The following is a 26,237-nucleotide window of genomic DNA, read 5'->3' as shown; positions in this document are numbered from 1 at the left end:
TAACGAGGCATGATCTATGCTGATTCACCTGAACATAGAGGAGGAGGTTGTTCAGGCCTTGGCTAAACCTTGGGTGAGATGGCATTGGCGGCCGCCAGCGAATAAATATGGATGTCTTAATCACAGCAGAAGCTCCTTCCATGAAGCACTGAGGCATGTTCGTCAGCCGCTCCTTGGTGTCAGGGGTGGCCCTCAGTCTTGTCACCCAAACTATGTACCTTGAACCTTGTCCCCCGCATATTAGGTTAAAGATAATTTCTTGAAGATGCGAGAGTTCAACGGGGTGCAAACACGTTGTCACCCATACCTGTCAGGCATATGCACTAGTTGCACCAAAATAACACGAAGGGACGGCAATGGCTTAGTTTGGATTGGACTATTTGCAGTGGCTTGAGTTTAACGGTGCAACTGCCGATGATGGCGGCGGGCAGTAAGGCATGGTGGATCTATTAGACGATTATTGAGTTCATATTCTTATGCTTCGCAACTCTGACACCAAGAACGGCCTAGGCGACAAATAGTTAGCCAACCTTAGGAAGCGGTTTGCCTATGCCACTTAGGAGCAGAAGTTGGTGGTGTTCGTAAGCGAACCCTCGTATGATAGAAACAACCCAAAGCTTGCGTCCCACGTGTATATCCACGTATACACACCCGCCCCTGCAATTGGTACTGAGCATGTACAAATGTAAGACGCATGTTGGAAACTTCATTTGGTGTGTAACAATGTACAGCATATGCACATGCCACAAGGTATTCAATGCTCCGCTACATGTCTACATGTATGCTGTCCATGCTACACCAGGCTGTCCTGCGTCGTTAGGCCTTACTTATGAATCCCCAGTTGACGAAGGCATCGAATATCTTCGAGCCCTTTTGGGAATCTAGTCGGCAAATTTCTCGCACTTGCTTCTTCTTGAGGGAACCATTGCCCTTCAAGGCCTCTTTCAGGACTTGCTCCTTTATCATTATGTAGGGCTTTGGCTGTATTCGTAACACCTTGCAGAGCTCTACTTCAACCGAATTGAGGAGATGGACGTCTGGCGCATTGTTCAGAGTGAGCTCCAGTGGTTGGAGACCAGAGACAGGTTGAGGGACGTATTTTTGTTTTGCGGGTGTCGACTCGACGCCGTTAGGGACACCATTGGTATGTCCGTTCGTGAGAGACTTCTGCTCGCCATTGGGAGCATCTTGGTTGCCTTGCGATGCTGCACCGTTGGCAGCTGGTCGCAAAGGTAGTTCGGGCGCAACCAGGAGTGCTGCACCGCTTGGCGGCTCTGGCTGGACGTTTTGCTTGGAACGTTGGGCCGTAGCCAGCCGTTCACGGTCCATGGATCCCATCGGCACCGACCTCTGCTGCCGTGTGGCCTTCTCTTGCTCATACTTTTCTCCGCTCCGGAGATCTCCGATCTTGAGATTCCGCCATTCTTGTAGTTGCGCGATCGCTTGCCGCAGGTTCAGTTCATCGACAAGCCCCTGGGAGAAAGACTCGAAGTCGTCGTGGTTCATCATCCTGGCGAAAGGCTTGGCTCTGTTAAGAAGTTCCTTTTCTTCCTTGGTCCTCCTCTTTTCCACTTTTTGGTTCTCTCTGTAATCAAGCAGGTTGTGCTCAAAGATGACCTTTTTACGATCGACACGCTGGGTGAGCCGGGCGTTGTAGATGTCCATCACCGTCAGCTTCAACTCCATTTCTGGCTCCAGTTCACCGGTCCTGGGATTGATGCCATCGCCAGGGTCAAACTGCATCAGCTGAACTGCCTCTTCTGCCTCATTCGCGTACTCGGTCTCGAATTCGAGACGACCCGGCATGTAACCTTGAATCTCGTGACACGACGGTACACTCGCCGTGGGTTTTGTCTTTGGAGGCATTGGTGGTGCATTTTTGAGTGCATCCCGGCGATCATCGATCCTCCGCTTCTTTCGCGCTTGGAATTCCTCGCGAGATATCTCCTGTGCCAACTCCATGTCCGTCGGGCGGCACCGCTTGGGAAGCGGGAAACATGGCGATTCGACGTACGTTTTGATGTAATGATCACGGACTTCGTCTTTATTTCGGTAGCCGCCGATATGGTCGGCAATATCGGCCCATGATCCAAGACCGTATATCTCACAGCCTTCTAGCAAAAGAAGCTCCTCGTCTGCCCCCCACTCGGCATCAAATATCGGAAAGGAGTTTTGTTCGATCACTTTATAAGGGTGCGTGGACGGCTGGTGGGAGTTGCTGGAGGTACCGCTGGAGAAGCATTGTACGCAAAGATCGTATTCGTTGCAGGCAGGGTGGGCGCATCTTATTCGTACCTGTTGGGGTCCATTATTTAGCCGTCATACTTGGCGACAAGTGCGGAAAAAGCATACCGTTGACGTGATGTCTGCAGAGCAGGCATCACAGACATATTTGACACCCCCCTCGCCACCTCTGGTGGCTGTTTTCTTACGAATTACACCCATGACATCCGGCCGCAGCCGACCTGGAGGCTGAGGACGTCGCGAGGTAGACCTTTAGAATTGGTTTCAATGCAGCTATGATGGGGCTGGTCACTGGTTGAAGTGGAAAGTACGTATCCCGATGGAAACTGGAAAGGTGGTCGTTTCGATGGATATTCGTGGTGATTGATGTCGCAAATTGCCCTCAGAAGCCGAAGTGCTGTTACGATAGGGATGAGTGGAGGCACACTAATCCATAAGAGTCTGTGCCTCACTCCGCTCTCTTTCAGCCGCAACCATCACGTGGGGTTGACCGTTGGGGAAATTCAAGTTTTCGGTGAAAAGGATCAAAGTAACTGCGAGCGAGCCTACGACGTTGAAATGTGAAGTGGTGCAATGATCTCTTAAGTTCACTATTCCCAGTGGCGACGTGGGGCCAATTATGAATTTGACTAACTACAAAGTGACCTGTTCCAACTTACCATGGATGTCTGCTTGCCATCAAGAGGTGTTTGAATGATTCGCGCCTGTCCACAAACAAGACCATCGGAGATGCACTTGCCCGAAATCCCCCGAGACTCACATCGCAACCCGTGAGAACGCGGATGCCGCTCATCGGTCGAGAATAGTTCTAGAAGTTTGGCCGATGGAACCCCCGATTCTAGCATTCTCTTTGTCCAATGACATCACATCCATCCCTCCAACTCTTGGCGGGTGAATTGCGATGGTGGCTGGTGGGGAAGTTCAGGCCGAATTTCACGTCACAGTTCATACCCCTCCATTGTCATCCGGCCCGTTTCGGGTTGTGGGTTCTCTTATGGAATGACATGATGGCGCGGAAGTAAGTGACTGTCACAAGGTTGAATGTCTCGTCTTTGGTATCATCTGTTTTGTTGATCCTTCCCTCATCTCTTATTTCTAACGGATCTTTGGCTCTGAGAAGTAGTCTTGTTTCCCCGAATACATTGCCTCGTCGATTCCGCCAGTCCGTACAATTCCACCAAAGATGCCGAACAAGATCTTAGATGACATTTCCCACCGTCGCTATAACCCTCTCAGAGGGTCCTGGTTACTGGTGTCGCCTCACCGAACGAAGCGTCCCTGGCAGTAAGAAACCCAAGTTAGTCGCGACTTTATGTGTGCGTAGCTCATGCTTTGCGAAGAGGTCAGCAAGAGGGGCCAGGAAAGATCGATCTGCCTGAATATGATCCCAAAGTATATACATCTCTCTCTGTCGCGCCTAGAGATGCGCCTGTTGGCTCAACTGTTTACAGTGCTATCTTTGCCCACGGAACTCGCGAGCCTCTGGCGACACCAATCCTGATTATGCACACACCTTTGTATTTGTGAACGACTACAGCGCCGTTAAGGAGGAGCAGGCAGACTATGCGGCCGAAAGTGGTTCATGCGATGGTAAGATGCATAGGATCCCATATTTCATTATCTTACTGATTATTACAGACTTGTCCTCCCTGCTGCTCCGTGCCGAGGGTGTCAAGGGCAAATGCTACGTCCTGACGTTCGCTCCCAAACATCACATCACCCTCGCCGACATGTCCGCCGCCGATACACTTCCCATTATCGAGACATGGACGCGCATCTACGCCGCCCATCTCGCATCCACGAATCCCCTCTCGCAAGTAGCTTTGGGCCTCGGCCTCGTGCAACAAGACGCACCCCCGGAAAGCGTGGTGCCCCCGCCAGCGAACCAATACCGCTACATGCAAATCTTCGAGAATAAGGGCGCCGCCATGGGTTGCTCGAACCCACATCCGCATTGCCAGGTCTGGACGACGAGCACACTTCCCGAAGAACCTGCCGCCGAGACCGTCCAGATGGGCAAATACCGGACCGAGCACGACGGCCGCCACCTTCTGGCTGACTACGTGAAGCTCGAGATGGAAAAGAAAGAGCGCATCGTTTGGCATAACGATGCTTTCCTCGTTGTCTGTCCCTGGTGGGCTGTATGGCCCTTCGAGGTCATGATCATTTCCAAGCGTCACATTCGCGCCCTGGTAGACTTCACGGAGGCTGAGCGGTTGCAATTTGCCGAGACGCTCCAGGAGGTCACGAGACGTTATGATAACCTGTTTGAGACGAGCTTTCCGTACAGCTCGGGCATCCACCAAGCGCCTTTAGAAGGGACACCCGAGGAAATTGAGAACAGCTACTTCCATATGCACTTCTACCCGCCGTTGTTGCGATCTGCGACTGTCAGGAAGTTTTTGGTTGGATATGAGCTGATGGCAGAGCCTCAGCGCGATATTACGCCCGAGCAGGCGGCTGCGAAGTTGAGGGATTGCGGCGGGGAGCTGTACCGCAAAAAGTTGTAGAGGTGGACCATTAGCTGCTGGGGCGTATGGCATGAGACACAAAAGTAAATGGCGTTGGTACTGTGAGCGTTGAAAGAATTGGATTACACATTACACGAAGTACATATCTGGTATCACTCACGGGCAAAGCCAGCTAATGACGAGTATTTACGCCGCTAGGCATATCTACACTTTCGAGGCGCAGCAACGAACAATGTCGTTTGCTAGGCCACGACATAGAATTCCTTCTGCATAATCATCCAAGCGACGCCTGTCGTTGCAAAGAACAGCGGCATTAGCTGTGGCCCGCCCAGGTAATACGTTTTGTACACAGCTCCCTCGCTCACGAAGTGCCCTAGCGCAACTAGATACGTCCACATGGCCATCATGTATACGGGCTCCTTGTCAAGATGGAAGCTGGCGTACAACCGTACGATAGCCGAAATCAGAGTGTAGGTTCCGAAGAGACGAGCTGCTAGCGGAGTGACCTGGTCCATGGTCGCCGCATCTTTGGGGGTGTTGGATGCGGTGGCGGGGATCAGCTTTTTCGTGGAGTCTTCGGGGTTGACCGTCGTTATCTTGGGTGGCAAGGACGGGTTGGGAATGAATTGACCGTTGTAGAAGCGTCGTGAGAAGTGGAGGGTTATATAGTTTTGGAGGGAGTTGCCAACGGCTATTACGGAAAGCTGGGAGGCGATGGTTAGCTGTGCTTCGGGTACCAGAGGGCGTGTACGAGGCGTACTGTGAACATGTAGTGAGGCAAAAAGCCTTGCCCTTGGGGGAGGTATTCCTTGAGCACATCCATCGTGATCGGCTAGTTTGAGGGAGCGAGCTGCGATGTCGGGTTATCGAAACTTTTTTTCGGTGAAGCTTTTATACTCCGAAAGCCCGACAAGAAAAGTTTATCCAGTCAATTGGATCGTACGATGTTAGTAGCGCGTGTGGTCGAACCGGGATTCGACGTAACGAGGCAGAATGTTAGCTTTCGAGCCTCGAGAGTTGAAGTTGAACCAGGCTCAAGTTGACTAGGATGCCACGGTCCTTTGCAATTAACTGGCCGAAGATCACATCACAGACTGAAAACCTTCGGCAGGCGCGTTCAGGGGTCCATTGCGCCTTGTAGTTATTGTCGAAGCTCTTGATTGGCTCATTTCGTTGGCGAAAGCCGCGCGCCAAAAGTCTGACAGCAGAGCTCCGGGCCCGACTTAAAGCCCAACAAAATCCCATACTGTCAGAAAACATCTTGTCCTCCATCTTCACATCAAGCCATTTTTCCAGCTTGATTTCTGACTCACCTGGATTTGTCCGTCAGATGATCAATATGACGACTCTCGGCGATTTTATGGCCAAGTTGCCGCAGCCCCTCCTGTGGGCTTACGCCGGCATTGGAGCTCTCTATGTGGCGAGCAAGGCTTTCAACTATCTCAAGTTTTTCCTGAATGTCTTTGTTCTCAGCGGCACCAATGTGAGTTTTATTTGAAATGTTCGAATTGTGACGGTGTCTCATGTTATTTTCAGCTTCGCAAGTACGGCAAGAAGGGCACCTGGGCCGTTGTTACTGGAGCTTCAGATGGCTTGGGCAAGGAGTTCGCTACGCAGCTTGCCTCCAAGGGCTTCAACCTCGTTCTAGTCTCCCGCACCCAATCCAAGCTCGAGATACTCTCCAGTGACCTTGGCAACAAGTTTTCTGGCCTCCAAACCAAGATTCTCGCCATGGACTTCACCGCCGACGATGCTTCTGATTATGACCGCCTGTCTAGTTTAGTGGATGGACTGGACATCGGCATCCTGATCAACAATGTTGGCCAATCTCACAGCATTCCTACTCCTTTCCTTCTCACCGACAAGAAGGAGCTCCAGGACATCGTGACTGTTAACTGCCTCGGCACCTTGAAGGTCACTCAAGTTGTCGCCCCCGGAATGCAATCTCGCAAGCGCGGTCTCATCCTAACCATGGGCTCTTTTGGTGGCTGGGCCCCAACACCTTACCTCGCGACCTACTCAGGCTCCAAGGCATTCTTGCAGCAATGGTCATCCGCGCTCGCTGCCGAGCTCAAGCCAAGCAACGTCGATGTTCAGCTCTGCCTCTCCTACCTTGTGACTACTGCCATGTCGAAGGTGCGACGCCCCAACCTGCTTATCCCTAACCCGAAGCAATTTGTCCGGGCTGCGTTGGGAAAGGTCAAATCTGGAAGTTGGCAGACTATGCCGGACACGTACACGCCGTACTGGACCCATGCGATTATGGGATGGGCTGTTGAAACCTTCCTTGGGGTCGGTAGTGGACTGGTTCGATGGTACAACTTGAAGATGCACGTTGATATCCGCAACAGAGCATTGCGCAAGGCTGCTCGGGATGCGAAGAAGCAGTGAAGGGAACAATGTAAAAGCGTTTGGCACGCGCAAAGTCAGCTGCTATTATCCTCGCCACATGGCTGTAGCTTGTATCATCGTTCTAATTAGACAAGGTGAATATTAGCAATAGTGCGAATATGGTGAAGCTATGAGGTGGACACAATCCAGTGGCAGCTTGGAATGCCACATGGATGTCCAGAGGCACAACCGTCGCTGCCCAAGACAGCAAGAAATAAACGACCGTCCATAGCTCTGCTCTGCTCAGCCTTGTCTACTTTTACCTAATATGGTATAGCGCAATTGAGTCGCGGAAGCTGCACAAACAGCTGCAAAGCGCGTCCAAGCTCCGTCAGGGATCACGGCCCAAAAATTTCCAGCCTTTCGTCAACAGCCAGCGCGCAGTGAACCGGGTTCAGACGGTCATCCAAAATCAAAGAGCTGTCTCATCAGCGCGCAAAGACAACCGCAACGTATCCAGGCGCCTTTCCTTCCACGACCTTCACTTTAGTATCCCGTCGCCAAATCAACCACAGAATTCTCTTGGTTCTCGAAATATCCAGCAAGGCAACAACACTTTGATGCTTCGGTGACGTCGAAGTACTAGGTGCCTTGCCGCCCTCATTGGCACTTCCCTTCTTTAATCTGCCCCGAGCCAGGCTTCTTGGTTTTTGCCCGATCGGACAATTGAGACACGCAGCAAGGCTCTAGACACACGATGTCTTTCACTCAGGCGACGCCAATGCGGCCTGTGCCAGGCGCTTTCATGAACACTCCTGCCGTCGCTTCCCGATACGGCGCTCAACAGGACCCAACCCGGAGGCGCCTGTTCGCAGATCAACCGTCAAATGGAACAGGTAGTCAAAGTGCCCATTTGGGGAGCCAGGGCCCATTCGATGCCCCCTCAGGCGGTAGCCAGGCTCTTGCGACAGTATCAGGAGAATCAAACCAAGCCGCGCCGCCAAGGTCACCGCTCACCAAGGCTGCTGGCTACATCAACACCGCCCTAGCGCGAGATGAGGCATACCCGGAGCTCGATACGTATTGCAGACGTAAGTCTCCCTACCCACACAAGCATAATCAGCCGCTGACCACACCAACAGAGTCGTCTTCCGAATACGATCTTCCTCTCTTCGACTCGGCCTGGGCGCCATTCCAGAAAACGCAAACGTACGAGATTCCGCAATCAGTGTTCGAACAGTACAACACGGCCGAGGTGTCGACTATGATGGGCCTGTTTGCTGAGCTGAACCATGCCTGGGTCACCATCGACAATTGCATTTACCTGTGGGACTACACGCACCCGAACCCCGAGTTGATCGGTTATGAGGACAATCAGCACAGTATCACAGCTATACAACTGGTGACTCCGAAAGCAGATGTATTTGTCAAGGAAATCACCCACGTACTGGCGATAGCTACCACATCGGAGATGTTCTTGCTGGGAATTGCGGCCGAGAACCAACCCAGTGGGGCCAAGACCGTCCAGTTATACCAAACTCGAATGTCCCTGGCCCTCAAAGGAACCGAAGTGCGTGAGATCACGGGTTCCTCGAATGGCCGGATCTTCTTTTCCACCCAGACCGACACGGATATCTACGAGCTCTACTATCAACAGGAGGAGAAATGGTTCTCGGGGAGAACTGGAAAGATAAATCACACGTACCCGGGCTGGTCTTCTGTCGTGCCTAAGACGCCGCAACTCTGGGGTACCAGGACCAATGAGTACATCGTGCAAATTGTCATTGATGACTCGAGGAACCTGCTGTACTCTCTTTCCAGCAACTCCACTATCCGCACGTACCATATGGAGGCTCCTGATAGGCTCACCAAGGTAATTGAGAAGACAAAGAACGACTGTCTCCGCGATATCACACATGCTCTCAGTGGCAAGTCGACCCTTCTTAGTGAGCGGATGGACATCATCGCTATTTGCCATATCACGTCGACTGAGGACGCCAAGGTTCACCTCATGGCCGTGACCAATACGGGATGCCGTTTGTTCATGAGTGCCGCGAGCGCATCCTACATGATCTCAATTTCGCCCGACCAAGCACCCCAGAGCATGCAACTGCATTCAATCAAGTTCCCGCCCCCAGAGACAAAACAGACTTCGCCAGTATCTCGCGACTTTTATGGTGGACCGAGTGATTACATTGAAGGAAACTCGAAATCGTTGTGTGTGACTCGAAAAGGTGTCAGGTTCGCCCCGGGATATTTCCTCGCCTTCGTCGACAAGGACAATAGGGATCAGCTCTTTATTGCCGCCCCTGACACCGGCCGCATTAAAAATACCGGCCACCCCCAGAATTTGCGCTACTATGAGCAGGGCAATTGGATCGAGGTTGGAAGTCGAGCTGTTGACGTCGGTCTGGTCACCAAGCCATTTGGAGCAACGAAACGGCCCCTTGGATTCGGCAACGAGCTGGCTGTTCAGTTTGATGATCCGGCGAGCGAGATCGCTATTCTCACAAATACGGGTATACACGTCGTCCGGAGACGGCGACTTGTGGACATTTTTGCAGCCGCCATTAGGACCACCGTCGGCGAAGAAATGTTAAAGGCAGAGATCAGCAAATTCCAGGGTCTCTGCGGCCGCGTGGAAATGGTCACGACTGCGCTTGCTGTTGCTTGTGGTCAGGGCAACGACCAACGGCTGGGAACAGGTAGGGGCGCCATGGATCAAGCCACGGAAGACCGTGCAAGGCAGGTTTTCGTCAACTTTGGAGGTAACCCCATGTTGCCCGAGCAAGATGGCCAAGTACCCACCGTGGAAACCGTCAGACCTTCATCACGTCATGGTGCTTTGACCAGGTACCTCAGTCGTCTTATTCGCACACTATGGAGATCGCCGGTGATCAGAGTCGGCGCTGACGCCTCTGGGGCCCTGGCTATCACCTCAACCATCCCCAGCACCAAGCTGATCGCAGTTCAAGAGAGCTTAGAGCGTCTACGAGCGTTCCTTGAGGCGAATAAGAGTTTCATCCAAGGTTTATCTGGGCCGGCAGACCTGCAAAGAGCCGGCAGCAAACAGGAGGAACTCGCGTTCCAGGGGGAACACCAGGCTATGCATGCTTTGCAAGTTCTCATGGCCGGCACCTCCGAGGGTATTTCATTCGTGCTGATGTTGTTCGATGAGCGAGTTGCAGATATATATACTCGGCTGGATGACGATTCGCGACAGCAACTTCGGGAACTTACCTACGAACGCCTGTTCTCTCAACAGGCCGGCAAGGATCTCGCGAAGCACCTTGTCAAAGCTATTGTTAATCGCAATATCGAGAGCGGGTCTAATGTCGAGACGGTTGCCGACGCTTTACGACGGCGTTGCGGCAGCTTTTGCAGCTCTGACGACGTGGTCATCTTCAGAGCACAAGAGCAGTTGAAGAGGGCTTCCGAGACCGGCATAAACCCCGCGAGTTCCCTAACCCTGCTGGCCGAGAGCTGCAGACTTTTCCAAAAAGTAGCGGGAAGTCTTACGCCCGCGAACCTCGAGAACGCTGTGGAACAGTACATTGCCCTTCGATACTTTGCTGGCGCCATACAGTTGTGCCTCACTGTTGCACATGAGAAAGATCGAGGCAATAAGGCGCTGTCATGGATCAACGACCGCAGACCGGCTAATGACCCCAGAGCACGAGCTTTCGAGAAGCGCAAGCAGTGTTATATGTTGATCCAGAACGTCCTCCACAATCTTGACGCCGCTTGTGCCCACGAACCGGACACGATCGACGGCAAACGGACATTAATCGCGATTAAACGCGATGAAGCTTATGCAGTCGTCAACGAGTCGACAGACGAGGTTTTTCACTCCGACTTGTACGATTGGTACGTCCAACAGGGTCTGACGGATCGTCTGCTCAGCATCGAGTCCCCCCATGTCATCAGATTCCTGGAAACCCTGGCAGCCACGGATGTTGGGCACGCAGACCTGCTTTGCAGATACTACACGTTGCGCGGAAGGTTCTACGATGCAGCAAGGGTGCAAGCGGAGCTTGCTCGGTCTGCGTTCCCCATATCCATCAAGGATCGCATTCAATTGCTATCTCGAGCCAAGACCAATGCTAGTGTCATTACCACAGGCATCGCAAGACAAGACCTCCAAATGCTGAACCACGAGGTGACGGAGCTGCTGGAGGTAGCGCATATCCAAGACGATCTTTTCGAACGGCTCAAGGTTGACCCCCGCATACCGCCAGAGCGGATTCCCGAGATCGAAAGCACCCTCGACGGAGAAATTCAAAGCCTCTCGGATGTAAGTAGCGATCACTCACCCCCATTGCTTCACAGTGCCCTTTTCGGTACAATGTCTTGAGAATGTCCGGATAGGAACTAACTAGTTGCACAGCTTTTCAATCAATACGCCGACAATGCAGGGTATTACGATATCTGCCTACTCATATACTACGCAGCCGACTTCCGTAACCCTACCACTATCGCCCAGACCTGGAATAACCTCATCCAACAAACACACGACGAAGTCATGACCTTGTGGGATCAGCACAACAATGCCCTTCGCACTCGCACTACGGTACCAGAGGACGCCCCGGCCCAGCCGTACGAGACGCTGTGTACTGTCATCCAAGACGTACGCCACCGCGTTACCGACGATTCGTTCATCTTCCCCGTCCCTACGCTACTACCGGAAGTTTGTCGGTACTCCCTAGAAAACCAGCAGGACCGCCGGATCAACGCCGATCCCAGCTGGCCTGTCGTCCTATTCCTCAACCTCAATACCAGCCACGATCTTGTTGTGCGGGTGCTGGAAGGTATGTTCGATGGACAAGATGTGCCTTTCCGTGGCCAGGCACGGCTCCGGGTGGTAGAGTGGATTTTGTATGCCGTGCGGTCATGGATGAGAGAAGTGCAACGGAGTGGAAGGTCGGAAGGCTTGCCGCCTTGGGTTAGCGAGATGCTCGCCGGGTGTGAAACTTTCATGCTTTCAGCGAGAGGGGCCAATGATGGAGGCATGGAAACACAGCAGCTGGCAAGGGAGGTCCGAGAAATGAAGAGGAGCGTCGATGGATTCGCCGTTGTGGGCAGGGGCTCATTTGCTAGTTCTATGGGCTACTTGTGAGGCACCTGGTGAACAGACAACTGGGGGGGTGCTGTATAACATCCCGAAAATCGGGTGGAATGGTGAAACAACAGAGAAACCGAGCCAACTACTTAAAGTAGTCGCTTGATACACGGACATAGTTGCAGCTATTTTGCAAAAACGGAGACTCTAGGGGGCGCTGAAAGAGTGGGCTCTGGTCACAATACTGAAGTAATTTACAAGGACTTTGTTGTGTAGAGTATAATACAAGCGAAGTCGGGACGATTTAGTCCACGGCTAGCTTGGACTTGTGTCACTGAATAAAGCTTTTCTGGGTGATGATATCTTTGTTGGAGATCTTGACAATCGGCTAAGTGATTCAATGCGGTGAGGTAGCTCCAAGCAGCAAACAACAAAATCGGTGCTTGCGGGATCCTGTACAAACCAGTATATGAGAAAACGGATTGGTGGGACCTAGTTGAACCCTGTTGAAAGCTTTTCTCGGACTGGTATCGGAATATCCTAAAGATCACTTGAGTTAATGGGAAGTCGGAATCCCCGTCATCCTAATTTTTTCCTTTGTCCAAGGCGATTTGCATTTCTGTCTTCCCTCTCAACTTTCGTCCGAGTCCGACCAGCCTCCTGACAGCCCGTTTCATCTGGGCCCGCGGCGGCGTCGGTGTCAGTGTCATGTCATCAACGTCCGCCATATTGGGACCCGAGCCGTTCTTGAACAACTCGGACACGAACAAGTCTTCGACATCTAGCTTGTCGGCCTCCTTTCCACCCTGGACCGGCGACATCGGCCTATGCCTCTTGTCAAGTAGTCCTCGTTCCGTAAAGAACACCCGGAAAATATGAGTTACACACGATCACGATCCTCACCATCACCGTAGCCAGCTCTTAACCCCAGCAATGTCTCAAGACTAATTCCGAGAAACCCTCTCCTCCGTACCTTCGTCGCTTATTCGTCCGCTTCGCATCGGCCACAACTTGATCCGCCGACTCACACACGTTCTTAAACAGCTGTCACATCAGGCAAACATGGACGCAGCCCCCTCCGAGCTATATGCACTTCCCTCCTGCCGAAGAACAAATGGCCCTAGCGTAATCTTCATTTTCTATATCATCCAGTTTGGATCCCATATCTCCTCCCAGATCGTACAGCCCAGATAGGGGACTATCTCCGCATCGTTCTAGTTCTTGGCCGGCCACGGATCCTTGTACTATTCCAGTAGTTGAACGAATGTCAATTCAGCGAGGCCAGCTTGGCGGTGCGCCAGGACTTCAGGGGATTTCTCTCGGTAAAATCGGGCGAGATTTACGGCGCACTGGGAGAGGGCAGGATGGCACCCGAAGTGATGGAGGAGGGGGTCAATTTGAGGAGCCAGATGCAGGGGACGCGGGGCAGGGGTGTGCGGCAAAGGGGACACCTTGGTTGTCTGTCGATGAGCCAGTTGATAAGGCAGCGGGGTTGGAAGGTGCGTTTGCAGTGGAGGGCGACGAAGCCGCAGAAGCCAGGTTCAGTGGCATGTTTCTTGCTGTGTATAATCTTGATGGAGTTGATATTATCGTCGTCGAGGTATTCGAAAGGGGGGGTGAGGTGGTACCCGACAGATAGCACAATTGGGGTTTGCCCCCCGTGGTGGCAGAGCGGGTCTTAATAGTTTCTCGAAGACATTGTCAAGTTTGTTTCATTGATTGGGTGGGACCGATGCGCATAAGCTGTTTTATCAGGTATAGCGTAGAGTTGACGTGGTGTGCAAGTCTCCCGTAAGTCCGCGGAAATAATATATTTTGTTGAGAAGGGAAAGGGGGATTCGAACCCCGAAGAACTCCATGATCAAATTCGACAGAAGAACGAACTGTGGCATAGTACTTCATAGCTTCGATGGAAACCCCGATTGAACCTTAGCTTACCACTTTGGGTACGCCGTGTCCCTAGCAGAATTGGGGGTAACCCCCTACCGCGATGCGGTAAACTATATCCATGTGGCATCAAACGGAGATATCCATCTGAAAACTTTATGTAAAATTCAAACATTGCACTAACTCGAGAAGTTCGAACCGCATCAATCGCTCAAAACAGTTACACTTGAAAGCACGTCACTGTTAGGTGTGGCATGTCGGATTGCCGGGGGCTGTATTGGTACTACAAAGATGACAAAGATGCGGGGGGACCGATCCCAAATTGGCCCCGAGGGATCCCTGAATACCAATCCATGCCTGCCTGCCTCGGACCCCTCGATACCTGCAGCCACAGCTTGCCACTGTGAATTGACACATATTTTGGCTTGATAGATTTCTCTTTCAGGCATTATATGGGGGCAGATAGATGTCGGTATAAAGGGGTGCACTAGGTTCATGATTAGGTATTTTTCGACTCTTTTCTTAGAACAATAATCGATCCAATACTGTTGGTTGTGACATCTTATGATGTCGAAGTTTGAGTGCTGGTCATAATGCGTATAGTTGCCTGAAACCACAACTTCCCGTGGTAATAGATGATATACCAAGTTTTATGTGAACTAAATGTGGGCAAGTGTGGCCTGATGTATAATAAACTGTTACAATGCACCCATGCACAAACTAGTGTATTTAGAAATTTCCTAGGGACAGATTGGGCAGTCTTCCCCACGCACATTCGTATTACTAAAACAGATCCCAATACTCGGAATCCGGCACCCATCATTTCAGCCACGGTTCTAGAAATCGCAGAGAAACAGCGAAGGAGCAATCTCTATTACGAAAAATAACGATACACAGGATGTAGCAAGGAAGAATATATTGTAAAAAGGTTCCCTCGACGAAGTTTAACTTCGATCCACGCATAATGGCAACTATACCCATCGGAGAAACCGTTACCTAATATACTGCCACGACGTTGCTAGCTTTGGGCGGTCATGCAGATGCCTCTCTGAGGAAACAATTGTGCCTATAAAGCCAGGACAATTTTCTCCTTGACTTTCCTTCTGTCGGTATCCTCAACTTCTGTCAAGGACTTCGCATTTGCACCTTGAATCGGTTAGGATAAAAGCTTTGATACACTGCTACTACTTTTTCTTAACCTCTTGCGAAATCAAGAGTCAAGCACCTTGGTTCTACAAACAATACTTGGAAACAGAAAAAACAGCACTCGACATACTCAACACCGGTAACCGATACACTCGAAAAACTGCTCGGATACACTCTAAAATGACTAACTGCTTCGTCATATCTGCCAACGGCCAGACCATGGTCACCTACAACACCGCATTAGCCTTGACAACTATGATCTCACGACCTTCCATGCGGGAGATCGCATTATTCCCAACCTACAAGGCCTCGGTGGTCGACATCAACAAGAATGACACGGCAACTTCATCGGGCTGCACCAGTCGACAGCCTTCATCATCATCGACAAAGTCCACAACCAAGTCAAAGTTTGCTCCAGCCACTGGTGTCAAGTCCACAACATGTGTCATCAAAGCGAATGAAGAGGCCGGCCGTGACACTGTCTCATACCCAATTCTTGATAGAGTCTCCCACATGGCCGTCGGTGCTGAACGAGCACCTTCGAATCGACTGCCTAAGCAGGAGTTTGTCTCCGGCTGCGAATATCGCAATGCCCACGGCGGCGACATTGACGGCGCCTGCAAATGTCGAGGAAAACACGTCAAGTTCCCAGACACCAAGTTCCTGCCTCACCGATCCACAGATGGGCAGGAGCAGTGGGTGCCAGCACGAGCACCAAGCCCTGCTCCCTATCTGACACGCGTTGAGTACATGAACCGCAACTGGGCCCTTCGATATCAAGAAATCTGCCAAAACTCCGTAATTGCAAATGAGACCATCGTACAATGGGACGACGAGGTGCGCATAGAGCGCTACGGAGCCAAGCCAGCGGAAGAGATATTGTTCATCAAGCGGTTCATGAACAAGCGACAAATGCCAATGAAGCATCAGGACGAACGGTTCAACATCGAAAAAGAACAAGCCGCTTCCAAAGAAGCAATGCTAAAGCACATCCAATGGGAAATCGACACCTACGGCTGCACCCTCGAACGACTTGAGTTCGAGGACTTCGGCTGGGACCATGATGAACACCTCATCTACGAACTGAGACGAAAAAGAGCCGATATAAAAAACACTTCTCACACGCCCGTCTTCAAGCTTCGGGATGCCAGAGCTGAGCTCGTTGAGAAGCTCAAGGCCGCCAACATCAACACAACCACCACGAGGCCAACCCACCCACTACGAACCAACAAGTTCGCCGATGACCACAAGACCAAGCGCTGCATCATCGCCACCAATGTCCAAGAAATGAAAATCAAGGAGGAGACTAAAGAGCAAGTCGAGGCTTTCGATGCCAAGCCTGCCGGACCTGCTCAGCGAAGCAGGAGGATCAGAATATCCAGGGCCAAGCGGAAAAGAGAGCTATTGCGCCAAACGGACGCCATAATCGGTTCCCGAGATGCTGGGTCAGCGAAAAGAATCCACCAACGACAACATCGAGGTCAGCAGAAGCACCCAGTCTCAGGCGCCAACGTCCCTCTCGGACCGCGACCAGAAGCTCGCAGCACACCAGAAGGGGGAAAAGCAGAACTATAGCAGGGCTTTCGAGAAGGCCATGTTTGCGGATTACAATAATGAAAGGGCAATTGTGAAGGAGATGAGGCAGGAAATAATTAAGGTAGGTTTGCTTGTATCGAAAGAAAGGTGATATTCGGGGAAGGTGGAATAGCTTCCGAGTTTTGGGGACAGAAATGGAAACTAGGATTAATTTTACATATAGCAGGTTCTTGATATTAGAAAACCACATGAGAGGTTATCGGTAATGGTCAGGTCGAAGTAAGGGAACCAAATTCTGATTGGGTGAAAAGATGAATTTGTTGCCTGGGTTCCTTGGTCGTTTTTGCCATCTTGGCTGGCAATGTTTGTGACCTCGAACCGAGCAAAGCTCCTTGAACTACATCAGGTTACCTTAAACTGGTGCCGATTCTTTGGTTTAAATTTCCACTAAAGGTCGAATGAAACTAAACATTGCTTAAGGAACATGCTTGTTGAGTGTCTATTTCGCAGGAGGAGAAAGCTAATCGACTGATCGCGGCATGCTGCACGCATACCACTAATTTGTCAGAGAATGGATAGCAAGTTCTCCTTCTCGGAAGTTCCGTCATTGAGACTGCGGAGTCGAGCTCGTCCCGTCCATTCAGACCGTCGTTTGTGAAGGATTTAACTCAACTACGCACTACATGAGTCGTTCATCAATTCTGGATAGCAGATGCCATGGCCGGCTTAGACCCCGTGGCCAACACCCAGCCCATTCTTCAAACGGTGGTTCATCCCATCAACCCGGCTTAAAAACACCTCGTGTATTAATTTCGAAAACCTTACTAAGCGACCAGCGAGATACTTGCTGCTGAGGTGATGAGCTCGAAATCCTTACCGGGGGCTTATCGCATTCTTTCTGACTGACCGAGACCCTCGAGAAAGTATCGACTCACTCCACATTGTTGCCGAGACCAACGCACGAAGAGCTGAGCCCAAGATGATTCAATGTTAGAGGTCTGATAGGGATTTGGCAAAGTAGGGTGGAGGCGTCAGTAGTCGAACAAATATCCGAGGCACCGTGCGACCTCCGTTCACCAGAAAGCGACCCGGGAGTTCAAAGGCCACGTTGACCACAGTCAGAGGCAGGAAACACATCCATTATTTGATGCTTCGATCAAAGAGTGGGGTCCCCTCTCGAAGCACCTGGGCGTGGACTACGATCCGGCCATCACTGAAGTTGTTGCTGATTGGTCAGTATTGATGGTCATCAAAGATTCTGCATACTCGGAAGCATAACGCAACACTCAGTTGCAGCAATGGCTGAGCAATGGCTGTTTGAGACCAGCGTTTCTCTTGTTGCTTACGGATGCATCACGGCATATGTTGGGGGCAACGGCGGGTGGTGGACAATTTTGAGGTCTAATTGACTTCGAGTCTTGTAGCCCCAGACGCCAAGTCGTCGATTTAAAGCTCCTGCAGTGGCACAGACCACTAAGGTATCGTTCTTAGTTAGGTACCCTACAGGGTCCCAACCTGACTTTCTAGACGTTTTGACCAGGCTGTCCACGGCAGCTTGGACCCCATCTCAGCCTTCGCAAAGTGTCACAGCGAGACGACGCCATTACGAGGACCGCAAAAGCCAATTGGGCGTGCAACATGTGTCACCTCCGATCGTAGTGCCGTCATCTAGTAATCATCAGACGGACGGATCATTGGGCACTACCGAAACGGCCATGCCACCCTCACCCATCGCGCAGGCGCTACTCGGCGCATTGCTGCTGTTCACCCAGCCAGCTACGGCAGAATCATCGACACTAAGGGAAGGCGCGCTTCCGTCATATCACTATGGTGCGCCGATAGCAGTCGAGTGTATGAATCGGAGCATGTACTGGCCCCCCAATATTTGTCCATCCCCTGCAGGTAGAATCCATCTCGCTCACCACTGTCGCTTCCAGAGAAACGGGCGAACACATCCAGAATGAAAAGGACGAAATTGAATGGATCCCCTTCCCGTCCTGCAACGAGACGCTGAAACCGCTCGAATTTCACTACGGAATCGAGTCGGAGATCAACTGCACCATCCCCATGGTCGACGACCCCTTCTTCCACCTCCTCGAGTTCTACATCCACTCCGACGCGCCGCTCGCCTGTCGGCTTCCCGCGCGCCCGCCCCCGCACGTCGAGGCCGTTGGCGCCGAGCCCTATAAGCAAGAGTACATCCCGCTGGTCTTCGCGCTGGCGGGGACGCTGCAGCTGAGCCATCTGCATATCAGCACCCACCTCAACGTGCTCCTACACAGCACGCCCAAGCACCACATCCACCCGCACGATAGCGGCGTGTTGGATTCCGGTGCGGCGTATAGCACGAGTCCGCTGAGCCATATGGAGGGGAGCCAGACGAGAAGACTCGTCATTGGGGACCCGCTGCCGTTGAGCTTTAGTGTGCGGTGGTTCCCGACGCCGGCGCTGCCCAAGACGGAGGGGAAGGTGGAGTGGCAAGGGATTGGGGGGCATATATATGCTAGTACCATGTTCTACAGTCTTGTGTCGTTTATTACGGGGGTCTTGGCAAGCGCGGTTTATTTCTTCGGCGTGATTCTACCCAAGAGGTTGCGCGGGAGGGGAATGGGTGGTGCGACGCCGTTGGGGTATGGCATGGGGGTTGGCAATGGGTGGGGGATATCGAAGAGAATGGATTAGAACGGATATCTGTATTGTTTTGGTGACGCATAGGTTTTGTGCATATTGAATGGGCAGATCTCATTGGGGCGGCTTGAACTATTTGTTGATACGGATTTCACATCTGGAGTTTAGGCCAGCATTGGGTTTGCAACTAGCTACGACTGGAGGAATACCATATGATCGTTTGGATGTTCTCGATGCGCACCGGGATGCTATTAGTGATGCCAACAGACGACAGTACACAGGCCGCCAGACTCCTTGCCTTCACTGCAGCTTCCTCCTCTCATCAACAGCCTCAACGCGATTGAGCAGTCTCATGTACATATCACCTGTCAACAACACCGCTACATCACAGTCAGCATTTGGCCTTGTATCACCTTATCTTACCAACCACTCCGATTCCAGAAAAGAGCTTACTCACCAACCGCCAAATACCCGCCATAAAGCCCCCCAAGCAACACTGCCTTCTCCCCCAAACCAATCAACGTCTCATCCCACAACCAAGCCTCCCACATGCACGTCGCGGTTGTCAATGCTGTCTCGACTCCGTACACTAACAGCAACAACTCATCCTTTCCCTTCAACCCGCCTTGTCCGCGTCCTTCTTTGTTTCCCCACAGAGCGCCAACAGCCCACACAGCAACAGGCAAGTGGAAAACGAGTTCCCAAAAGGCGAAGAGAGGGAAGAAACTCGGGATGGGGGCCGGCGGAGGAGCAAAGAACTGATCCTTGTAGGTGGATAGGTAGTACGACCTCAGGTCTCCCAGGAAGGAGAGGGGAGATGTGGGGGTGGACCAGAGGGAGGGGGGGTAAAAGGGGACGAGATCGACGCCTGGGGTTGAGTGGTTAGTCAACCGGAAGATAGATAAGAGGAATGGAGTAGCACCGCGGGATGAGACGTGAAGCTGGGTGCATGGCTATTGGGTAACGGGTGGTACAGGGGAAGTGGATAAGAACGAGGCAATGAGGACTTGGGTCAGGCGGGTCGGTGGGACGAGACGCGCATCCCAAGTGTCGAAATACCCGGAAGACTGCAAAGTGAGCGCGAATAAGATGCGGCAGCCACTCGGCCCAGTGAGTGTACAACTCTCCAAACAACCTTCAATCGTGCATGAATAAGAAAGGTCTAACTCACAGAAGAGAATCGGGATGTGCAGCACAAAGTACACGAGATACACATTATCAAGCCAATGGCGCCGGGTCGAAGGCATAATAGCTGGTGTTATATAAATCCGCCCGAGTCTTCCGTATCGCGTTGATCCCACGTGAGAAGGATGGTAATACGAAGTGGTGGGATCAGACGAGCGTCGAGCGATTGAGATTCGAGGTGGAAATTTGTTGGATTTGGACGAGGTGCTCGGATGAGATTCAATCAGTGCTCTTGTCACCTTTACACTGTACTGTAGCACGGTGGAGAGGTTGAGCTGCTGGACAGGGGTAAGAGATCAAACCCACCCATGTAAGTCGCGTATAAGTCGCGTATAAGTCGGCGTAGTAAAAACTTGCAGTGGACTTCAACATCGAAAACGACTGAAGCTTGCTTGAATGGAACTATCCAGCCAGACGGCCCTAATACGCCGATAAACAATCAGATCGTGTCCCGTGGGTGAAGTTACGCGTCAGCGCCGAGGTGCTTGATCTCCAACTTCTCCCTTTTGCCGCCTCCTCTAGCAGCTTCACGGGCCGCCGCACCGTTGGGCGCCTTCTTGCGCTGTCTGGCCGCGCGAAACTCCAGGAAAATATCCAGAGCCGAGATGGTCTGGCCTAGGACGAACATTTGGGCCAGACTGAAGCCGATGGCGAGAGCGCCCTCGAAAGGTACTACCCTTGTTACACATATGGAGATCTTGCTGATGTCGGCGAACCCCGTAAGGACAGTAGCAACCGACAGGATGAGAAATACCTGGTTGTTGAACGTCCTCACTTTCTGCATGAGCGTTGCTTTGGTTGGCACCGGCTGCATGTCACTTGCTTGGGGAGGGGCTGTCTTGACTTTGACGATGAAGTGAAGGGCAATTGCAGCAAACCCGTCGATGACTGTGAGAAGACCAAGGACCTGGCTGATAATTAGTTGTATGCGATACGGAATCAAGATTTAACCTACGCCATGAGCCGTACGGATATGAGCCGCATTGCCCATTGCCACCACACCAAAGACCAGGATGATGATCAGAAAGGGTGCCATGATGAAGAACCACATAATGTTGACCCACTTAGGGATCCAGGTCATCACATCAGGCTTGTGCATGCGAATGAGCATGTTGCGAAGGCTCTCCAGACCCACCGCCGCAGGCAGGACATTGATCATGACTAGGATGCCGAAGAGAACTGCACATACCGTTGAGAAAGTGGCTGGAGGGCTGCTGACATGGGAAAACGTACTGTGGATAACAAGAAATGCTGCGAAGATTGCCACCGTATTTCCGTTCACCTTGATACCACCTGCTGCATTGACCAAACTGCCGTTGAGATTATCGACCACGGTCGTCATTTCAATGTCGTAGTTGTTGCCATTATTGGTGAAGCGCAACACCCCCTTGGGTATGACATCCTTAAACTGCTTGAGGGCGCCTCGCGACTCTTCGTCGAGAGGGATGGTGCCACTGTTGGTTAGACCAAGAGCTACAAGCGCCAGGCCAGCAATACCCTCGCAGGTCAGCACATCAATGCTCTTCTGCATGACAGTTGAGAGGCTATCGGCATCAAGGATGGATGAGAGATTAAATGTGGTCGTCCCGTTGGATATAGTTGCGTTGCCAATGACGGAGGCTTGTCTGACATCCAGGTTGCCAATGGTGTCGGCGCTTCGCTTCTGTGTTACGACATTGACATTCAACTGCTGGAGCAGTGTCTTAGTGACCATGACGCCTTGCGTCCCAAAGCCCTGGCCGAACCCGACAGCACTGCCATTAAGGGAGTCATCGAACAACACTGGCGTCTCGGGGATAGCTCCAGTGGGGGTGACGGCCTTGTTGTCTAGGAGTGCTTGCATCCCGCCCATTGCGGTGATGCCGTCGGCAGCTCCTTGGATAATCCCACGCGCAAAACCCCCCGCTGTTTTGGCCACGTCAACGTTTCCGAGGACACCACTGACCGCGTTGCCGTCGGCTTGTCCTTGCTCACTCATTTGAGACATGAGTTTACTGACAGTGCCGTTAGCAAGCAGGCGCGACGTGAGACCAAGAGCAAAGTTTTGGGAAATTCCTCCAACATCGAGGGTACCGTTGGGCATAGCCTGCATCGGCAGCAGGCCTGGGTCAGGCTGTATGCCGAGTCCAACTGGAATTCCCTGGCCAAGACCTTTGCCGAAGCCAGAGGCAGCGGAGGGCAGATATTGCATGACAAGATCCTTGGTGTTAGTTCCTTGGGTCAAGTTGCTGAAATCGACGTTCGAGGTAATCGACTGAGTGAGTCCGAAACCGAAAGAACCAGCAAGATCCGGAACGCTGGTACCCTGCGGAGGAGCCACGCTATTTAACTTCAGTCCAGCGACAGCGCCATTTCCAATCCCTTGAGCCAAGCTCAGGACCGCAGGAGGGAGTTGTTGCATCAACTGCTGAGTCATAGGACCACTGGCCAGATTGTTGACGTTGATGTTGCTGGCCACGGTGTTCGTCAAGCCGAAACCGAAGAGGGTGACGATGTCGGGGAGAGCCGTAGCGTTAGGATTGGGTGGAACCACAGTATTGATCTTGAGACCGGATACTGCCCCGTTGCCGATGCCAGTTGCCAGTCCCGAAACTGCTGGACCAACTTGCCCACCGGCGCCGCCAAGTAACGACTTTACGTCGACAGCACCCAGGAGTGTTCCGGTGAGGCCGCTGCCGAGATTTTGGATAGCTGGATTTAGGCCCGACGATTGCACACCGCTTTCTGCAGCGACTTTGGCTCCAACCGCCTTTGCGTTCTCTGCAGTTGACATGTTCAGCCCTGTTGCGGCGCCCTCGCCGATTCCGATACCCAAGAACATGCCAGCACCTCCCACGTCTTGGAGCAGCATATCTCCAATTGATGACAAACCGCCCGAAAGCAGACCCCCTAATTGCCCAATTGGATCAGTAGCAGCAGCTGCAGCACCTTCACCTGCAGCATTGTCGCCAGCAGCCGCACCGCTGATCAGATCGCCGAAACTGGAAAGCTGGCGAGGAATCAGGGATCGTCGATGGTTCCAAGTTCGGGAATTCTCCCGTCTGTTAGAATTAGAGAGTGCCTCGTTGTGTCTTTTGAGCGAATCGATAACCTCGAGGAGCTGCTCGTTGGGAAACCGTGCTGCTAACCACTCCGATGCTCCGGCAGCAACGTCAACGATGGCCACGTAGTTCCGTCGTAATATCTCATCGTGTTCAATCGCTCTCACTGTTGCTGGTGAGACCAGGCCGACGAATTCCCTCTTCCAAGGTCCTTGTGTAAAGTCTGATGGTGTGGTTTCGTGTGAGCTTGCCAGAAGTACTGTGGAGCACGATACAGTAAAGATGATTAAGGCAAGAAGTAATAACATCTTGCGCCATGAGTAAACCCCTCTTGCCTCGATTGTATGGCTGGGTTGGTCCATTGTATATATATATATAAGTTGACGTAGTAGAGGAGAAACAACGACGGAGGGGCAAGGTCGCCAGCGACGTAGACTGCAATGTGAATACATAGACCAAGAGAGTAAGGAAAATTAAACCTAGCCAACGTGCTGAGGGCCTAGAAGTCGCCGCAATTGCCAGGTAGGTAATATAAATAAAGATCAACTTCAAGTCCTCGCAGGAAAACAATGCAAGGTGCATGGAGAGGGCACGTACATCATAAAACAGACTAAGACGTCCCCGCAAAGACATGACTTAGACTGAGGATCACCCATAGGCTCAGCTGTTCGGGATCTGAGGTTCCCACAATATGCAGCCAGGATAAATACGCCTTGCACGGTCGTTACCGCCGAATCTCTCCAGTTAATATACGTTTTCACTTGGAGACTGGCAGAGAGTGGAAACAGCATGGGTTCAGCGAGCCTGCAATGGCCAATGAGGCGACACCTATCTCTGTTTCGAAGTGCCTAACGCCCAGGAAGCTCTCCAGCCACTTCACGACGTCGACACCGTCAGGCGTATCATACCATGAGATTCCTCCAAGGGAAGGCGGTGTCTGGAGCGGGTTCGTCTGCTGCAAGGTCCCAGGGTGTTGGCATCAAGATAATAACCAGCCGGTTTCTGCCACGATCGTCAATAGACCTTGCTTACTGCTTGGGACGATAGGTCGACACCTGCCATCGGAAGGTGCCTTTCGCACAGCTAGAGCCGACGTTCCAGATTCTCTAGCGGGCAGCTCATCAACGCGAGACAACGAGTCCAGACTAAAATTGGGAAAGCCCGGGAGTGAATGGTCTTGTGATGCAACGCATAGGGATCAGCAAAGGGAAAGTATTGGTGGCCGAGATCAGACGGCTGAATTAGTGCATCATGAGGAGGCAATCCAGAAACATTTCAAGTCTGATGTTTGGATGTTTCCTCGAAGGAAGAACGAATGACGATGAAAAGGTCAGACGTCGCACGATTCTCGATCAAATTGCAGGGACCTACGTTAGACCAATCAGAGATCAAGCATAGGGATCTGGTCTTGAAGCTAAACTCTCGATCCAGTATTTAGACCCCGATTCGAACGATGCAAGCCCCAGATCGTAGCTGTCAGCCTCGTTGATCGCCAGTGGTTGCTTGTCATGCAGCAGCGCATTGCAGAGGTGCCTTCGTGACTCAGGTTCTTACTATAGAACGTATGCCCCACTAACATGTAACGAATCCGTGAAATAATCTTGGGGTCCGCATCGAGTCTTCCATTCGCCATCATCCTTTATCTAGTTCTAGCATATCTCTATCGGGTTTATATCAAAGTCGGCTGGTGTAGTTGGTCACTTCGCTGGTAGATAAGTCCCGATTTCAGCCTCGCCCACTTGGGTCGGTGACGAGTCGCGGGTTCGAATCCTGCAGCTGACACACAAGGGGGTTTAGTCAACCCTTATGGCGCGCTGCCCACCTTGTTGACTTCGCCTACCTAGCGATAATAGGGAGATTGGTGCAGTTTAGGATTACGAGCATCCTAGCCAGTCGACCGTCAAGCACTACGTCGGCGGAATATAACTCGACAGCCGGTCCAGAATTCGAATCGTTAATCCGACCCCTTATCGGACCCCCTCTCGCCGCGATTCTTGCGAGCGTCTAGACCACGTTACGGTCTATCCACTTGAGCGTATGGTTGAGATGTATACGCTCGACGAGAACCCCAATTAGCAGATACTACGACTTGTCGCGACAAAAAATAGTCGAGCATCTTCTGCACATCAGCAGCATCCCACCCCTGAGGACGAATTTAAGTGCCACATTACCACACTTATCGGTAGTTCAGGCAGGGGTTGTAGCACAGACTTAGGGAGGGACAGGAGGTTTAGTAGTCGTTTGGCTACAAGTTTACCTGTATAACCGCCCGACGCGGCTTAAGGGCCCGCTATATCATCTATAGCCCCTTAAGGGAGTACTTGTAGAGGTACCGAGGGTTAACACCTACGGCGTATTTAATATTATTTTATATCAAGGGAATAAGGTAGAAGAGGGACTAGAAAAGGATGATTGATAACTGGAGGAATAAGGCTCTACGGCCTTGCTGTTACGAATCTACGATTCTAACCAACGCAACAGGCCCGATGGCAGGCCCAGTGGATACAGGACAAAGAAGGAGGGGAAAGTCACACAGATTGATTGATTGATTGAAATTTAACGTCTCATCACGTGAGACGTGCCGGGCGCAGTGCCGGCATGGTCTATGCTAGTCGAATCTATGTTACAGGGGACTGTCTTCATCTAACATTCCTGTTCAGTGCGATGGGCAGATCTCAGTAAAGAAATTGGTCTCCTCCGCCCATTGAC

At 51.9% G+C, this 26,237-nt stretch overlaps 10 protein-coding genes across 10 annotated transcripts; 6 read left to right on the top strand and 4 right to left on the bottom strand.

Annotated features, from left to right (window-relative positions):
• Positions 1-816: 816 nt before the first annotated feature.
• BCR38DRAFT_353560 (uncharacterized protein) lies at positions 817-2,445 on the bottom strand (the record flags this gene model as incomplete). The annotated part of the gene is made up of 2 exons (XM_040856799.1): positions 817-2,295; positions 2,353-2,445. The coding sequence occupies 2 exons, from the start codon at positions 2,443-2,445 to the stop codon at positions 817-819; spliced, it is 1,572 nt and encodes a 523-aa protein (XP_040711235.1).
• Positions 2,446-3,427: 982 nt separating this feature from the next.
• BCR38DRAFT_353719 (galactose-1-phosphate uridylyltransferase) lies at positions 3,428-4,754 on the top strand (the record flags this gene model as incomplete). Its single annotated transcript, XM_040856809.1, has 4 exons — positions 3,428-3,528; positions 3,585-3,636; positions 3,666-3,834; positions 3,883-4,754. The coding sequence occupies 4 exons, from the start codon at positions 3,428-3,430 to the stop codon at positions 4,752-4,754; spliced, it is 1,194 nt and encodes a 397-aa protein (XP_040711234.1).
• Positions 4,755-4,957: 203 nt separating this feature from the next.
• Positions 4,958-5,538, bottom strand: BCR38DRAFT_353438 (Erg28 protein; the record flags this gene model as incomplete). Its single annotated transcript, XM_040856787.1, has 2 exons — positions 4,958-5,419; positions 5,476-5,538. The coding sequence occupies 2 exons, from the start codon at positions 5,536-5,538 to the stop codon at positions 4,958-4,960; spliced, it is 525 nt and encodes a 174-aa protein (XP_040711233.1).
• Positions 5,539-6,054: 516 nt separating this feature from the next.
• On the top strand, positions 6,055-7,106 carry BCR38DRAFT_489674 (uncharacterized protein; the record flags this gene model as incomplete). Its single annotated transcript, XM_040864425.1, has 2 exons — positions 6,055-6,198; positions 6,252-7,106. The coding sequence occupies 2 exons, from the start codon at positions 6,055-6,057 to the stop codon at positions 7,104-7,106; spliced, it is 999 nt and encodes a 332-aa protein (XP_040711232.1).
• A 328-nt stretch (positions 7,107-7,434) lies between these two features.
• BCR38DRAFT_78172 (Non-repetitive/WGA-negative nucleoporin C-terminal-domain-containing protein) lies at positions 7,435-12,261 on the top strand. Its single transcript, XM_040865637.1, has 3 exons — positions 7,435-8,137; positions 8,189-11,340; positions 11,434-12,261. The coding sequence occupies exons 1-3, from the start codon at positions 7,804-7,806 to the stop codon at positions 12,160-12,162; spliced, it is 4,215 nt and encodes a 1,404-aa protein (XP_040711231.1). The 5' UTR covers positions 7,435-7,803; the 3' UTR covers positions 12,163-12,261.
• A 2,722-nt stretch (positions 12,262-14,983) lies between these two features.
• Positions 14,984-17,160, top strand: BCR38DRAFT_448350 (uncharacterized protein). The gene has a single exon (XM_040861223.1). It carries the CDS (start codon positions 15,319-15,321, stop codon positions 16,711-16,713), a length of 1,395 nt encoding a protein of 464 aa, XP_040711230.1. The 5' UTR covers positions 14,984-15,318; the 3' UTR covers positions 16,714-17,160.
• A 1,229-nt stretch (positions 17,161-18,389) lies between these two features.
• Positions 18,390-19,356, top strand: BCR38DRAFT_353498 (uncharacterized protein; the record flags this gene model as incomplete). The annotated part of the gene is made up of 2 exons (XM_040856790.1): positions 18,390-18,541; positions 18,612-19,356. The coding sequence occupies 2 exons, from the start codon at positions 18,390-18,392 to the stop codon at positions 19,354-19,356; spliced, it is 897 nt and encodes a 298-aa protein (XP_040711229.1).
• Positions 19,357-19,479: 123 nt separating this feature from the next.
• On the bottom strand, positions 19,480-20,749 carry BCR38DRAFT_77976 (transmembrane protein 6/97). The gene is made up of 3 exons (XM_040865635.1): positions 20,474-20,749; positions 19,760-20,170; positions 19,480-19,682 (listed from the first exon to the last, which is right to left on the bottom strand). Exons 1-3 carry the CDS (start codon positions 20,547-20,549, stop codon positions 19,603-19,605), a joined length of 567 nt encoding a protein of 188 aa, XP_040711228.1. The 5' UTR covers positions 20,550-20,749; the 3' UTR covers positions 19,480-19,602.
• A 201-nt stretch (positions 20,750-20,950) lies between these two features.
• Positions 20,951-23,836, bottom strand: BCR38DRAFT_413588 (uncharacterized protein; the record flags this gene model as incomplete). The annotated part of the gene is made up of 3 exons (XM_040858846.1): positions 20,951-21,394; positions 21,443-21,666; positions 21,721-23,836. The coding sequence occupies 3 exons, from the start codon at positions 23,834-23,836 to the stop codon at positions 20,951-20,953; spliced, it is 2,784 nt and encodes a 927-aa protein (XP_040711227.1).
• A 322-nt stretch (positions 23,837-24,158) lies between these two features.
• BCR38DRAFT_78006 (uncharacterized protein) lies at positions 24,159-24,856 on the top strand. Its single transcript, XM_040865636.1, has one exon. The coding sequence runs from the start codon at positions 24,338-24,340 to the stop codon at positions 24,845-24,847; it is 510 nt and encodes a 169-aa protein (XP_040711226.1). The 5' UTR covers positions 24,159-24,337; the 3' UTR covers positions 24,848-24,856.
• Positions 24,857-26,237: the final 1,381 nt, after the last annotated feature.

Source organism: Pseudomassariella vexata, assembly GCF_002105095.1.
Source record: "Pseudomassariella vexata strain CBS 129021 chromosome Unknown BCR38scaffold_17, whole genome shotgun sequence".
NCBI classification, from domain to species: Eukaryota; Fungi; Ascomycota; class Sordariomycetes; order Amphisphaeriales; family Pseudomassariaceae; genus Pseudomassariella; species Pseudomassariella vexata.
The sequence above is the reverse complement of the archived record's forward strand: the minus strand, read 5'-3'. Positions and strand labels throughout refer to the sequence as shown.